Raw genomic sequence first — 16,814 nt, forward strand, 5'->3', positions numbered from 1 at the left:
CACTTTAACTTAGCAACCATTCTTAAACGAAACAACATAATATGTAAATGTAGCTTGGTGGCTAAACGAACAAAACATAAACTCATTGCTAATGTCTTCGTAAAAAAATGTATGTCACAAAACCGCTTAAGTTGGTAATTTAATATTTCATGAAAAGACTTTGTAAGGCTAATTAACAAAATATTTAATTTGAATTATCTTATTTAGGGAGTAGTATTTAACTTAAAATATCTTATTTTGATGTTATTTTTGCAGGTTCTTTTTTCTTTTGACTTAAAAGTATTAATTCAATTTTTCAAGATTCATCATTAAAGCACAATTTAATAGGCTATTCGATATATATATATATATATATATATATATATATATATTTTTTTTTTTTGGTGGAATAAATTTTTTTATTCATCTCCAAACCAGTACATCAATAAGAATACAATGAGAGATCTATAGAGCAGCTATCTATGCTTCTACCTATATAATGAATTCTGTACAATTCTTTTCTATCTATCTATATATTTCTTCTATCCATCTTCCATCTTTCCCTTTGATTCTCTTGTTTAATACTTCTACCATTCGAATCTTGCATTCTTCCTTGATTTGCTCACACACTTTATGTGGCCTAGGCACTGAACTCTTCCATACAGCTTCATTTCTACCTTTCCATACATAGTAGTTGGTTGCTGCTAATGCTGCATATGCAAATTCTCTGTTCAATTTTCCAGCCATCTTCCTTGCCACTCTTCTCCATAATAGCTGCCTCTCCAAGTTTGTGATTCTGATTTTTAGCCATTCCAATATTATGCCAATGCATCTACTGGAGAACTGGCACTCATAGAAAAGGTGCTCTATAGTTTCTTGTTTATCCCCACACAACACACATAGGCCATCAGTATTCACCTCTCTGCTCCCCAGCCTATCCTTTGTGAGCAACTTCTTCTGCATAGTCAACTAGCAGATGAAGCTGTGTTTTGGCATGTTTTGTTTACTCCATACCCATCGTTCTCATGGACATTTGTCTAGGGACCCTTTCAGCCATTCATATCCCTTTTGTATTGTATATTTTTCTGTACTTGACTGCCACTCCCTGTTTATATAACCTACTGCTAGTTTGTCTCTAACATTACAGATTTTCTTCCAGTACCAACTGCTATCATTTGCTGCTTTATACTGCCACCAGTCTACATCTTTAAGGTAAATATGGTTTATCCACTTGACCCATAATGAGTCAGTTTTATGAGTGATATCCCACACATATTTCCCTATCGCAGCCTCATTCCATGCTACACAGTCCTTTATCCCTATACCTCCTACCTGTTTTTGTTGGCATACAAGGTCCCAGGCTACTAAGGGTACTCTATTTGTTTCCATTTTGCCATCCCATAGGTAGTTCCTACACATTGTTGTAATACTTTTTAGGATTGCTTTGGACAGTATGAAAATTGAAGCCCAATATATATGTATGTATGTCAAGACTGAATTTATCATTTGCACTCGACCTGTATATGATAGATTCCTTGAACCCCAGCTGTTTATTCTGTTATCCATCTTATCAACTAGTGCCTGACAGTCCATTTTTGAGATCTTCTTTGAGGAAATTGGGACTCCTAAATATTTGAATGGGGGTCTGCCCTTGCTATACCCTGTTATTTCACATAAGTCCTCCATTTCTTTTGCTTCCATTCTCACTGCAAATATATTTGACTTCCCTGCATTTATTGTTAGCCTAGAAGAATTAGTGAATGTTTGTAATCCTCTCAGTAATAGTATCACTGATTGGATTTTCCCTTTGCAGAAGAGAAGAACATCATCCGTAAAGCATAAATGATTCAGCTGCAAGCTCCTACATTTGGTGTGGAATTTGAACCCGTCCATCTGTGTTACATGATCCATTATTCTTGAGAAGTACTCCATATATATTATAAAGAGTAGAGGAGATATTGGATCTCCTTATCTCAGACCCCGCTTCCCTTTTATATTTCCATAAAGTCCGCCATTGATTGCCACTATATATTGTGGTGTTGAGATGCATTCCATGATCCACCTAATGAATTTCATAGGGAAGTTAAACGCTTGTAACATTTATTCCACAATCTCTTCCATATTTGTCACCCTGTTACCCTTAGAATCCTTGATAGATAGGATCCTATTAGCATTTCTTCTTGCCTTCATGTAGCTATGGAAGTACTTGTTGTTTTTGTCACTTTGTTTTAGCCATTGCACTTTACTTTTCTGCCTCAGGAACTTGTCACTTGCTTCCTTGTATCTCCTGTAGCTGATTGGCAGTTGTTGCTCTCTTTCGATAAGACCTTGGTTTAGGGGGTTTTGTTGCATGTGTTGCTGACATTCCTCAAGATCCTTCTTGGCTTGTTCTGCTTTTCCTTCTATATTGTTGAATTTTGTTTTGTTTAGTTGCTTTAGTACTCCCTTTAATATGTTCAGCTTCCCTACAATTTGATACATTTTTGTTCCATTAATTCCAATGCTCCAGCTTTCTGCCACTTTACCTTTGAAATCTGGATCCATGCTCCACATGTTGAAGTATTTGAAATGCCTATTCCCCATCTGCTTCATGTTATCCCAACTAATGATAGTTGGGCTATGATCATACAACCCCTTAGTCATATAGTGCATAGTTGAAGCAGGTAGCACTGTCATCCATTCAAAATTTACCAGTACTCTATCAATTCTGTTCATTACTCTATCTTCTCCACTCTGTTTGTTGTTCCAGGTGTAGAATGCCAGTAGATTTAAGTTCTTGAAGACAACATGTATCTACACATTGCCTGAACTCCTTTGTTTCAGCCACTGTTAATTTGCTTCTTATTCTTTCATCAGTATTCAGCACATTATTGAAGTCCCCCATCACTGCCCATGTTCGCTTATTGCACTTGTATATTTCTTTTATATCCTTCCACAGATTTCTCCTTAAAGCTATATCATTGTATGAATATATCATGGTAACAGTAATCTTCTCCCATGTTTCTCTATGTTTGATTGTACTATGAATCAACTGATCAGTAGTTTTTTGAATATCTACCTAAAAAATGTTTGGTTTCCACAGTAACCAAATCCTTCCCTTAGGATGCTGAGCCAAATTTGTTGTAAAGGACCACCCCTCACAAAGATTAAGAGAAGCTCTGTGAGCTTTAGATCTCTTAATCTTTGTTTCTAAGAGACCAGACAGACTAGCTCCAGTGTTGTGCATAAACAGATGAACTTCTCTTTGTTTATCTAGTCTGTTTAGTCCCCTTACATTCCAGAAGCCTATCTTATCCATTGGGCTGGGTCTTGCCCCACCCCTCCCATGTCCTGGACCCTTCACCACTGGTTCTCCCTTAGGGTTAGAAGAACTAGCTTTATTCTGTCTCACTACCTCTATGTCTCCTCCTTTGTTGAGTACCTCAAATGTATTCCTTGTTGTTATAGCCATGGGGTTGTTCTGTTGTTTCTCTGCCACTTTTTCTTTTGCTTTGCCTTCATCTCTTTTGTTCTCCTTATTCTGAGTAGGGCCTTTTGTTGCTTTATCTGACACTTTCTCTTTAGCTTTGCCTTCATCTCTTGTATTCTCCTTATTCTGAATAGGGCCTTCTGTAGCTTTATCCCCCTGTTCCAGCTGCTTTCTTCTAGTTTCTGCTTCTTCTCTATGTAGTTTCCTGCAGTCTTGTAGCTCATGCCCAAATTTTTTACAATTTGGACATAATGTTGGCTTCCATTCATAATACACCTCTTGCTTTACTATTCTCCCCACCTCATTCTCAAACATAACCTACTTAGGGTATTGCTGATTTATTGATACTTCCACGAGTACTCTAGCAAATGCTAATCTCTCCTTGTTTGTAGTAGCTCTATATGCTTTTAGTGGCTTCCCAATCAATCCAGCTATTTTTGTTAAGGCATTCTTCCCCCAATACTTGATATCCAAGCCTTTCAGCCTTATCCACATTGGTATTCTATCCACATTTTCCTTACTTACATCCACATCTGGTTCCCAAGGCTTCACTACAATAGGCTTTTTATCAAACATCTGGACTCCGTCTTCAATGACTTGAGTTCTACTTTCCACAATGTGAAATCTAATCAGGAACACTCCTCTGTTTATTTGTGAAATTTTATTTATCCCCAATCCTCCCCATATTCTTCTGAAATATCCATCAATTACAGTCAACGGTGGATTTGATCCTAGTACGTAACATATCACTGCTGTTTTCCAGTATACGAGTTCATCCTTAATATCATCCATTGTAATTTTGACATTTTCCCCTGCTATTACCTCACTATTTAGGTCTAATCCTTCACTACTTGGTGCTGTGCCCACAATTTTACTCCATGAATTAGTTATCATATTCAATTGTACCTTGTTTGTTGCATTTGTCTCCATAATTTCCGCCTCCACTCTATCCGCCCATGATCCACCTGAATAAATCACCGGAGTTGTTGCCGGATTCAATGGAGTCTTCATCACTTCAATTGTGTGCTCTGCATGTGCAATTGGCGTCGTTGATGATCCTTGACTTAAACCTAATGGTAAAATTCCTTGGATTGCATTGATGTTCCTCGTCTTCTTTGCATCTGTTGACTGTGGAATTCCAGTTCTTCGCGATTGATTGTTTGAGTTTTCTACCATGCGTTGTTGCCCTCCCCCTCCATTATTTGTTCTTCTCGTCATTTCAGTGTTACCTGAGAGGAGAATTCATTCTAGAGAGAGAAAGTTGGCTATTCGATATATAGGGAACTTGGATATGAAAATAACTTTTAAATAAGTACATGAGTAGTAATTATTTATTGCGAGCGGCACAATTTTATTTATTTTTTGTTTATTTTCTTAAAGAAAAAAAGAAAGAGACCGCCACTTTTGTATAATAAATACTCTTAGTCTGATTTTAAATTCACAAAAGTATAATAATTGAAGTTTACTACTTGTTTAGTTTCAAAATCTGTCTGTTAAAGAAACATTATTACTGCTTGAATTTGGAGATGAACGATCTATGTGCAACATAGTTTTTTTATTTCAATTTAAAAATAAATGACTTATATTGCAAAATGCAAACATTGCGTCGTCTTGTCTAAAGCCAGTAGGAAAGCATTGTCTAAATAAAAAGCTAGTACGAAAGCCGAAAACAGTAGATAAATACAACAATCATTTTCTTTCTCCACTTCTTAAAATAATGATCACCCAATAGAAAAAAAAAATATAGATTTTTTCGTACGTTAGATACTTTAGATTATCTCAATATATGTGTAGATGTTTAACACCATTTGTGAATTAAAATTTGAAGAATCGACTAAACTTTAAATAAAAAGGTCAAAAGAAAGGTATGAACGCAATTTAATAACCAAAAAAAAGGCACACAGCAAGAGAGGAATACCTTTCAATGATGAATTTTATAGAATTGCTGATGAGACTAAGTACTCGGGGTGCGTTTTTAAGTCACTCTCTGCTTAACAGTAAATAAATACATACTTATTTATTATCAAGAAGTTTGAACACTCTTCGTCTTCTATTCCTTTAGAATATATCTGTGTGAGTTTATGAAACAAAGGCTTTTTTTTATTTGAATAGTAAGCCAACTGTTTCTCTATTCTAAAAGATACCAACGGTTGAAAGACAAAATCAAATGGGAACCGGTAGAAACTATTTTAAGCATTATTGACTAATATGAAAGATCACATCCCTTCAAATAAATTTGGTATTTACTTAAAATTTTTGGTATAAATAAAATATTTAAATTATTTAGAAGGACATTTAGGTAATTCAACTTTTTGATTAAGAGCTTCCTACTATTATAATAACTAGTCTTATGATACGCGTTGCGCGTGCACCCTATATTAATAGGTACTAATTTTGTTGAAAATTACATAAATATTATTAAAGAATATGATGCAATCATAAAATAAAAATTATAAGTAAAAATATAAATTTTTAAAGATGATGAATATTGATCTTATAACAATCTCTTGTGTCTTTTTTTTTTTTAAAGAGTATTGCTTTGTTATGAAATCATAAACTCATAATTATTGGTTATGTTTATTGCTTAGCTGCTAGACGGAATTGTATGCTTCAGTTGTGATTTATTGTGAAGGCTATTAGAAGAATTAGTCTTCGAGTACACGCTTTGCGCGTAAATTCATATCGACAAATAAATTATTTTAAATAATAGTATAAATATTATTAAGTAATGAGTTCGAGTTATAAAATAAAATTTATTAGAAAAGTATAAGTTATAAGAACTTATTGCAAGAATATCGTATAAAAGATTATTGTTATTTCTATAACCTAATACTGAAGACAAACAAATAACACGAAAATACTTTTATCATGATTTTTTAAAGATGTGTCAAATTAAATAAATTATTTTGTTTGGTCTTTTAGAGATTTTTTTTGTTGATAAAAGTCTTTTAGAGATTTGAAAATGAAGAGGTTGATCCTCATAGAAAAAAATTTATTAGTATGACATAAATTCGAAAAATGACTAATGTTGAGTGAATATTTTATAATAGTAACTTAATATATTAAAAAAAATATAGGAAGATGTAATTTGTTGGGGAAAAAGTTTAATTAATGAAAATTCATTTAATTTAGAATATGTTTTATTGTTTGCTATTTCATCCTTATTGCTTCAAGTTTTATTTTTGGTAATTTCACTCTTAATACTATACTATAGTCAATAACTTTCACTGCTAGTGATCTTCTTATTAAAAAAATTAAATAATTAATTTTCAACTTGAAAAATAAATTTACTTGTATGATGAATTTTATAAATAAATTTTTTACTAATTAGTTAATTCAAAGAGTTATATTTTCCCTCAATTTTCATGAAAACAGCTAATAATTTTCTTATGCAATTTTTTAATATTATCTCATTCTTATTTTACATATTTAACAACTATTATAATTTTATCAAATAAGAACTCTACTTTCAAAAGGTAAAAAAAATTAGTCATACATTTCATTTTTGAATTTTTGTATTTATAGAATGATTAGTGATGTTTGACTCTTGCCAACCACCTTTCTCTCTATCTCTCTTTTCTTATATTTTTAAATATTTTTTTAGTTATTTATTTTAATTATTGACTGTAGTTTTTAGATATTATGCAAAATAATAATAATTATATTTAATAGTAGTACTTATTATAATGTAAAATTATTTTTTTAATACAAAAATATTTTAGGAATAATGTTTGATTGAAGAATAAAATGATCGTTCAAATTTTCGTGGACATTTGGATCTATCAACTGATTATTTTTAGTTCTCTCACTTTTATAATAGTAATAATAATAATAATAAATAATGGATAAATTCCTTATTTTATCTCTTTAATTAGTTTTTTTCACCATATTCTCGAAATAGATTGATTAGAATTCCTCTCATAATTTTGTCCTATATGACAATGCCTCCAATTATTTATGTTGATGAGTTAGTGCTTTTTCTGTATGAGAAGATAGAGTTCGTGTTGATACCTAGATTCAATTGGTCAAATGAAAATTGTTTGTAAAATGGTTGTTAATAAATTTATCTACTATAAAATTATTATTTAATGGATTGTTTTAGTTATTAAGGATAGAAAAAGCAAAAGCAAAAGAGGAGACCATGTTTAGGACAACTAAAATATTATCGAACATGTTAAGGAGAACATATGTTGGGAAAGTTCAGTTAAATTTAATGTTAAAATTTTCTACACAGTTCAAATAAGGAAAGATTTAATAATTAAAAGTTTAGTTAATTTTAAACTCCTAAATATTAGGAAAATAATTTAAATGACAATTTTGTCTAGTGTAAAATCTATTTTTAAGGGATAAAAAAAGCGAACGACATTTCACTAAGGGCCTTCATGCTTTTAATATAGTATAGATATAGATATTGTACTCTTAAATTTCTAATAATTTTTTGGTAAGAAATTATAATTATGTTACATAGTTTATACCTAAACATCGCGAGTGAATTTTTGGCTAACATCATGATAGAAGTCAGATCATTCCCTTTTTAAACAATAGTAGAATAATACTTTAAGACTTAAAAACTATATTGACTTGTTTGGATTATAAACATAGAAGCACATACAATATAAATATTAGAACATTTACATTAGATTATGCTAATAAACTACATAGGGAATAACTTTTAATGTAAATAAAGGGTAAAGTGACATAAAAAGTAAAAAATTACCTAACATATGCTTGAAGTTTGGGTTATGAACACCCAAAAACATATCGGCTCAGTGAAAAGAAGAAGAATCAATTGAAGGAGCTTTTAAAGGGCCCTTCGATAGAAAAACAAAATTATGCCCTAAAAGAATTCTTTCTTTAACTTAAACCTATATTTAGATAGTTCAAGTAAAAAAAATATTTTATACATGGTAAACTTTTAATTGCTCTAAAGTTTTAAATACTACGATTTCATATCTAGTCCAAATAAAGAAAACTTTAATAACTAAAATTTTAATTAATTTTTATGTCCTAAATATTAGAAAAATAATTAATGACTAATTTTTCTTTAGTAATTTAATTTATTATAAAAATTATAAAAATTACTGTTAATATTCATTTTTTACTTCTCAAATAAAGATATTTTGTTTTGAAATCTTTTAGACTTTTTTGTCTTGTATTGTAGATCAATGAATTTATAAAATATTTTTAATTTAAGGTACTGTTAAAAATAAACGAAATAGATATTAGAGCTCTTAAAAGGAGGCATACACTCCTTTTTAACCCAGCATTTCGGGTTTCTAACCTATAACTCAACAATAATATAGACAAATTCTTGCGTTTAGTTATTTACCCATTCAATCTAAAGTAAATTTTAATTGATTTTAAAATTTTAAATATTAATATTTCTTGGTTTTAATAAGGAAAGAGTTAATAACGAAAACTTTAGTTGATTTCAAATTCCGATATATTATGAAAATAACTAAATAACTAATTTTCAGTAATTTTTTAAGGTAAAATGGATGAACGACATTTCGCCAAAGGACTTCGTGCTTTTGATATATTTTTAAAAGATAAAAATTATAATTTATTTTTAGATATTTGTGTTTGTAGAATTATTAGTGTTTTTGACTCTTAGCAACTACTTTTCTCTCTTATATTCTTAAATGTTTTCTTATTTAATTATTGTATTTATTGAGTGTAGTTTTTAAATATTATACTAAAAGGTTGACAAATGAAAAAATATTGTTTTAGTAGAAAAGTAGTTTAACTATAACATGGAAATGTATTAGGCTTAAAATTGAAAGCATTCTTCGATAGATCAACATTCATATGTTCAAGTGTTTTAAATTGAGACCATTTGATCGTTTATTCGTGAAACTGGTTGCATTTATTTATAGTTTTGTTACATACTCTAACAGAAAACAAATTCTATAATATAAATATAAACTGGTTTTTAAATTTTATAAATTAGGACTTTTTACACAACTAAATAAGGAAAGATTTATAAGTAAACCATACATTAATTTTCATGTCCTAAATATTAGGAAAATGACTAAAATGACGATTTTGTACAATGTAAACTTTATTTTTAAAGGGTAAAAAAGGCGAACGATATTTCGCTAAAGGCCTTCGTGCTTTTAATATAATATAGACGTAGATTAGTAACTTCAAGGCTAAGTTACTGACAAAGTATAAATACAATCTAAAGTAAAATTTATAAAGAAAAAGGAAAACCAAAAAAAGACAAGATAGGACAAAGTTTAAGTATGTTGCAACAAAATTCATCTTTTATATTTATGGAAACAAAGATTTTGTAATCATTTGGTACCATCACAAAAGATTTGTCGCACAGCAGCCTTAAAATCTTCATAAAACCTTTGCTCTGAGAACATGGAGGCTCGGTTCCTCGCAGCAGCAGCTATCTCCAGCCTCTCATTCTCTGGCATCTTAATGACTTCAATAATGGCTTCAGCATATTCATCTACGCTCTAGGCAAATTACCCAGTCTGCTTCGAATCTTCTGGTAACACAATATCCATCCTTGGGCCAGCTGAGTTATGTGCTGAACGAAACCGACAAACTTGAAGTCAACTAAATAAGTCATATACTCAAATACAGAACAAGAGAGAAACCACATAACATGACTATCCAATTGGTATCACGCCAGCAGCCATGTATTCTGTAGAGATTAGTGTTTGTAACCGTAAGCTATTTAACATGTACACTTCTAGAAGCAGTTAGAATAATTAATTAGCACATGTGTAAATTATTAGTTAGTTAGTTAGTTAGTTGAGTGCATTAGTATATATGCACAATTACTGCACATACGGATTGAGTCTGAATGAGAATCTCACAATTTTTCTCTCTCTAGAATCTTCCTCTTCTTCACTAACAGCTTGGAGCTCTCTAATGGCTTCCCTGTAGCTAGCTTTAACATGGTATCAGAGCATGGTGCTCGGCGATTTTGATTGAGAGACTCCATTCTTCAAAATTCCTCTCCTCCTTCTTCGATTTCTCTCAGATTTATCTCTCAAACTCAATTTCCTTTCTTTCTTCTTTGATTTCATTCAGATCTGTCTCAAGCTCAATTTTGAGCCCTAAAAATTTGAAAAACTGTCTTCACGCGAACGATACAGTGGATAACACAGCTGGATCTTCACATGCAAATAATCAAAACATTGATTTCAATGATCCTTTGTATGTATATCCCTCCGATACATCTGGCTTACAGATTGTTCCACAATTGCTTATAGGAACTGAAAATTACTCGGAATGGAGTCGATCTATGAAGATGTCACTCCTTGGGAAGAACAAATTGGGGTTTATTGATGGAACATGTACTAGATATTTGTACATCAACAACGCCTTCCAATTGCGTCAGTGGGATCGATGTAATGCAATTGTTCAATCGTGGATAATGAGTTCTGTGGCAAATGAGCTTAGAAAAGGTGTTGTATTCTCCTCAAATGCACAGAAAGTCTAAATTGTGTTGAAGACCAGATTTGATAAGGTAAATGCAACGAAAATTTATCATATGATTATGGAGATTAGCTCGTTGGTACAAGGAGTTTATAGTGTATCAGTATATTTCTCAAACCTAAATGATTTGTAGGATGAATTTGAGTTTTTGATTCCGGAGAGCCTTGTGATTGTGATAAATCAAGGCCATTTATTGAATTTTTACGCCAGCAAAAACTCATAAAATTTTTGATGGGATTAAATGACACTTATGCACCACAAAGGAGCCAAATTCTCATGATGCATCCAACTCCCTCTCTTGATCAAGCCTACTCCATGATTATTCAGAAAGAAAGTCAGAGGAAGAACAATGGTTTAGTGTCACGACCCCAAAATCCCACCAAAGGAGTCGTGATGGCACCTAGTCTCTAAACTAGGTAAGCCTAGCATTTTCTGTAATAACATGGATATTTACTAACTTTAAATTAAATTACTCTGAACAAATTACAATTTCCAAAACTTGTGGTACAAGTCATAAGTCTTTCTAAGAGTAGTTATACAAAATAAATACGTCACTATTCCGAAACAAAAGGAACATATGAAAATAAGTACAACTGAAGGTGACTCCGAGACTTGCGAACGCTGCAGCAGGTTTACCTTGAGTCTCCACCGCAACGACCCACACAACTATTATCGACCAAATACCTGGATCTGTACACAAAAATGTACAGAAGTGGTATGAGCACACCACGGCGGTGCCCAGTAAGTGTCAAGACTAACCTCGACGGGGTAGTGACGAGGAACAATCAAGACACCTACTGGTCAAATGAAATGAATAGCATGGGATAATAAAATATTGAGATAAAAATAACGAGGTAATACCAACATCGGAGAGAAATCAAAATACAAACAGTAGGAACAATAAAGGGAGAACACGGGTAATAACTAACGATAACCAAGTAAATCAACACTGACATAATAGGAACAAAGACAAGTAAGAATGTTCTCAAATGAAGAAGGCAATGCCAACACAGCCAATCACATCATGACTAGTACACAATCCCGACCATCTCAACTCTCGATTTCTCATATCATAATCTCAATTTCCGAACTTCAGCACACATGGCACCTTATGCCAGCATATTTTTCCATCTCACTTTTAACAACAAAATCAACATGCTATACATTACATAATGTCCGTATAAATGCACTCAAGATGTTCAAGAAATCTCATTTACATAATATAAAGTAAATTACAATTTCTAAACTAATTAGAAAAAACCATCGAGAAAAGTTGAAGTTGTTTAATATAATTAAATGCTAGCAGTATGAAGTAATACAAGATAATATGAATAACAACGGCTATAGTAGAGACAAAATAATCACAGAAGGAATACAACTCAATATCGGGATAACAATCGGGGATCTCTCAGTATCCCGAGGATCTCTTAGTATCCTCAATATGTGTGCGGGAGATCTCTTGGTATCCCGAGGATCTCTTGGTATCCTCAATATGTGTGCGGGAGATCTCTTGGTATCCCGAGGATCTCTTGGTATCCTCAATATATTTGCTGGGGATCTCTTGATATCCCGAGGATCTCTTAGTATCCTCAATATATGTGCTGGGGATCTCTTGGTATCCCGAAGATCTCTTGGTATCCTTAATATATGTGCTGGGGATCTCTTGGTATCCTGAAAATCTCTTAGTAACCTCAATATATATGTTGGGGATCTCTTGGTATCCCGAGGATCGCTTGGTATCCTCAATATATGTGTTGGGGATCTCTTGGTATCCCGAGGATCTCTTAATATCCTCAATATATGTGCTGAGAATCTCTTGGTATCCCGCACTACAGTCCATATCAATATAAATGTACATGTGCACGACATCATCTTTCGTGCTTTATCACTCTTCCTCACCCAAACAGTAGAAACAACAACATCCCGGCAAAGGAATCAATCAATAGAAACAATAACATCCCCGCAAGGGAATCAAAGATAGAAACAATAACATCCCGGCAAGGGAATCAACGATAGAAATAATAACATCCCGGCAAGGGAGTCAACAATAGAAACAATAATATCCCGGAAAGGGAATCGATAATAGAAACAATAACATCTCGGCAAGGGAATCAACAATAGAAACAATAACGTCCCGGCAAGGGAATCAATAATAGAAACAATAACGTCCCAGCAAGGGAGTCAACAACACATAATAAAGGTCACAGAAAAACCAAGAAGCACGATAACCTCAACAAAACAACAAGACATAATAAACACGTGATAGCTACACCGGTAACCACAACAATTGGACATGTAACATATTTGCACGAAGTCATATAGGAACTTACAATCAAGGAGTATCAAGACAATAAGGAAGACAATCACTTCAATTAATGCAATTAAGGGTCATGTAACACGTAGAATTAGAGGAAAGATATTAACATCATATGGACCATATAGAGGCAATTTAAGCAATTAGGAAAACCAATTATAACGGGCTACTTTCCACATAATGAACATAAGGACCTAAGCACCCTAGAGAAAATTTCCCGCAAATAAGTCTGAGCACCCACTCGTCACCTCGCATGCACGGACTACAATTAGCATAGAAGACTCAAATCCTAAGGGGAAGTCCCCCACACAAGGTTAGGCAAGATACTTACCTCAATCCGACCAATTCAATACTCAATTTAGCTTTTTTTACCAATTCATCAATGAGCGACTCAATCTTGCCAAAAATGACTTGAATACATCAAACAATGCAAGAGAAATTAATTTCAATTGACAAAACTATGATTCTTATACAATTTGTAAAAAGTCAACAAAAGTCAACCCCCGGGCCCGCACCTCGGAACCTGACAAAATTTACAAAAATCGAACACCCATTCCGCTACGAGTTCACCCATACAAAAATTATCTAATTCCGATACCATTTGGTCATTCAAATCATCATTTTTTACATTTTTGAAAGATTTCTCAATTTTTCCAAAATTTTCCTTTAGATTCTCATTAATTTGATGTTAAATCTAAGATATAATCATAAAATATAGTTGGAAATTGATTAGAGACACTTACCCAATGATTTGGAGAAGTTTAGATCCTTGAAAAATTGTCCATGGAGGTTTAGGGTTTGAGAAAATTGAAAAATAGGTGAAAATCTCGTCAAAAAACTCACTTAAGCGAATTGGGCATCGCAAATGCGATAAAAAGTTCGTATTTGCGACCACACTAGAACCATCAATTTTTCCTGACACAAGAATGAGCATAACTTCCTCATACGATGTCCAAATTCGATGATTCATTTTCCTATGGCTCCGTAATTTCAATACGGATCTAATGGTTCAAACAAAACTGAATTTGGATCTCATTTGCTCAATATAATATTATTTTTGCTTGAAGAAACGACGATGAAGCATCCAAAAACAAGCACAACATAGCCTAAACCTATCCGAAACTCACCCAAGCCATCGGGGCTCCAAACCAAACATGCACGCAAGTCTAAAAATATCATACGGACTTGCTCGTGCAATCAAATCATCAAAATAACATCAAAAACTATGAATTTAACCTCAAAACTCATGATTTTCTAACTTTTCAACCGGGCGTCCAAATCACGTCAAATCAATTCCGGTTTTCACCAAATTTTACAGATAGGACTTAAATATTATAACAAACTTCTACCGGGATTCGGAACCAAAATACAACCCCGATACCAACGAGTTCAAACATTAATTCATTTCTTTATTTCCTTTAAAAACCAGCACAACAATTTTCTTCAAAAAATATTTTCTAAGGCTAGGGACCTCGGAATTCAATTCCGGGAATACGCCCAAGTTCCATATTTTACCGCGGACACCCCGGGATCATCGAAACACAGATCCGAGTCCGTTTACCAAAGTCAAATAAAAACCAAATTTTAACTCTAAAAATTACTATTTGTTTTTCATATTTTCACATAAAAGCTTTCCGATTTCACGTCCGGACTATGCACGCAAGTCGATACACATAATATGAAGTTACTCGTAACCTCAAACTACCAAACCGGATGAAATTTCTTAATACAACCAGTCGGATCGTTACATTTAGCAATACATAGTGGAATATTATGAAGTGCTCATGTGGATATTGACCATGCTGCATTAACTTCTGCTAATGCGTTCAATGTTAAACCTAAAAGAAATGCTGGGGTGTACTATGATTACTGTAAAATGAAAGGCCATAGAAAGGAAGGTTGCTAAAAATTAATTGGATATCCTCCTGGATTCAAGTTTAACAACAGGAGAAAAGGACCATATGAACAATCAACAACCGCAACACATAATGTGATTGTTGGAGAGGAGATTAACACTGGACTACATAGGAATGCTATACCAACTGTCCAACCTTTTACTGCTGAACAATATCAACAAATTATCAACCTTCTGAATAAGGAGAAGGGACATGCAAACTCAACCAATATGGCAGGTAATTCTACCACTAACCAAGGTCCTTGGATTATAGATACTAGGGCTTCTAATCATATAGTTTCTGCCTTACATCTACTATCATCAGTATACCCTATATCTGAACTTAAATCACCTACTGTACAATTACCAAATGGAAATAATACTAAAGTTACCCATATTGGACCATGTACCTTGCCCAATTCAGAAGTCCTTTATGATTTTCTTTATGTTCCTGAATTTCATTTGAATCTACTCTCTGTTTCTAGATATACAAAAGAGTTAAATAGCTCAGTTCATTTTTATCATGATTTTTGTGCCTTTCAGGACCTCTTCAGTGGCATGGTGAAGGGGATTGATAGACTCAAGGGTGGTCTCTACATCCTCAATCCCTCAACACCTATTACTACTTCTGCTTCTAATCATGTGTCTACTTCAGTTCAGTCAAACTCCAGTGTATTGTGGCACCAAAGGTTGGGTCATGCACCCATTGCAATACTAAAAAAACTCCCTGCACTGAATAAACAGTTATCTTGCATTTCTACTTGTCATTGTCCTGTATGCCCACTAGCTAAACAAACTAGGCTACCTTTCCATGTTAGTACTTCCAAATCTAATTATGTTTTTCAACTTGTACATATGGATGTTTGGGGTCCATATAGAGTCTGTACTTACAATGGGTTCAAATATTTTCTTACTCTTGTTTATGACTATTCAAGAATGACTTGGACTTTTCTCTTGAGATTAAAGAGTGATGTGTATGTCATTTTAACTGAATTTCTGCACCTTGTTGAAAATTAGTTCTCAACCACTGTTAAAGCCTTTAGATCAGATAATGGCCATGAGTTCTTTAAAACCCTCTGCTCTAATCTTTTCAAAACTAAAGGAATCATTCATCAGAGTAGTTGTGTTCACACTCCACAACAAAATGATGTTGTGGAAAGGAAACACAGACATATCCTAGAGGTAGGAAGGGCCTTAAGGTTTCAGGCTAACATACCCTTGAAGTTCTGGGGGGATTGCATTCTTACTGCTACTTACATCATCAATAGGTTACCAAGTTTTGTTCTGCATAGAAAATCACCTTATGATTTCATGGTAAACCTCCTATTTTTTCCCACATTAGAACCTTAGGATGCCTATGCTATGCCACAAAACCCAATTTTCATGACAAATTCACTCCTAAGTCTGTCCCTAGTGTCTTTATGGGCTATGATTCTGCTCAAAAGGGATATAGAATATATGACATTGAAGCCAATAAGTTCATAGTTAGCAGGGATGTTGTATTCCATGAAAATTAATATCCATTCAAACATCCTAGGACTAAGTTTCTTGCTACTTCTGATCCATCTTCTATTTCTTCTCCTCTCTTTCCTAATTCTGATCCTATGCCACTTCCAGAATCCAACCATAATTCTATCCTCAATGACATCATTGTTTTTCCTAATGATCATGCTCAATCCAATAGTTCACCTATTCATTCT

General features: G+C 33.2%; 1 protein-coding gene and 1 pseudogene across 1 annotated transcript; both read right to left on the reverse strand.

Moving 5' to 3' along the window:
* Positions 1-2,079: 2,079 nt before the first annotated feature.
* LOC138887361 (uncharacterized) lies at positions 2,080-2,694 on the reverse strand. The gene has a single exon (XM_070169099.1). It carries the CDS (start codon positions 2,692-2,694, stop codon positions 2,080-2,082), a length of 615 nt encoding a protein of 204 aa, XP_070025200.1.
* A 6,829-nt stretch (positions 2,695-9,523) lies between these two features.
* Positions 9,524-16,814, reverse strand: part of LOC138887362 (GDP-Man:Man(3)GlcNAc(2)-PP-Dol alpha-1,2-mannosyltransferase-like) — a 76,388-nt pseudogene continuing 69,097 nt past the window's right edge.

This window comes from Nicotiana sylvestris, chromosome 3, assembly GCF_000393655.2.
Source record: "Nicotiana sylvestris chromosome 3, ASM39365v2, whole genome shotgun sequence".
NCBI lineage: Eukaryota > Viridiplantae > Streptophyta > Magnoliopsida > Solanales > Solanaceae > Nicotiana > Nicotiana sylvestris.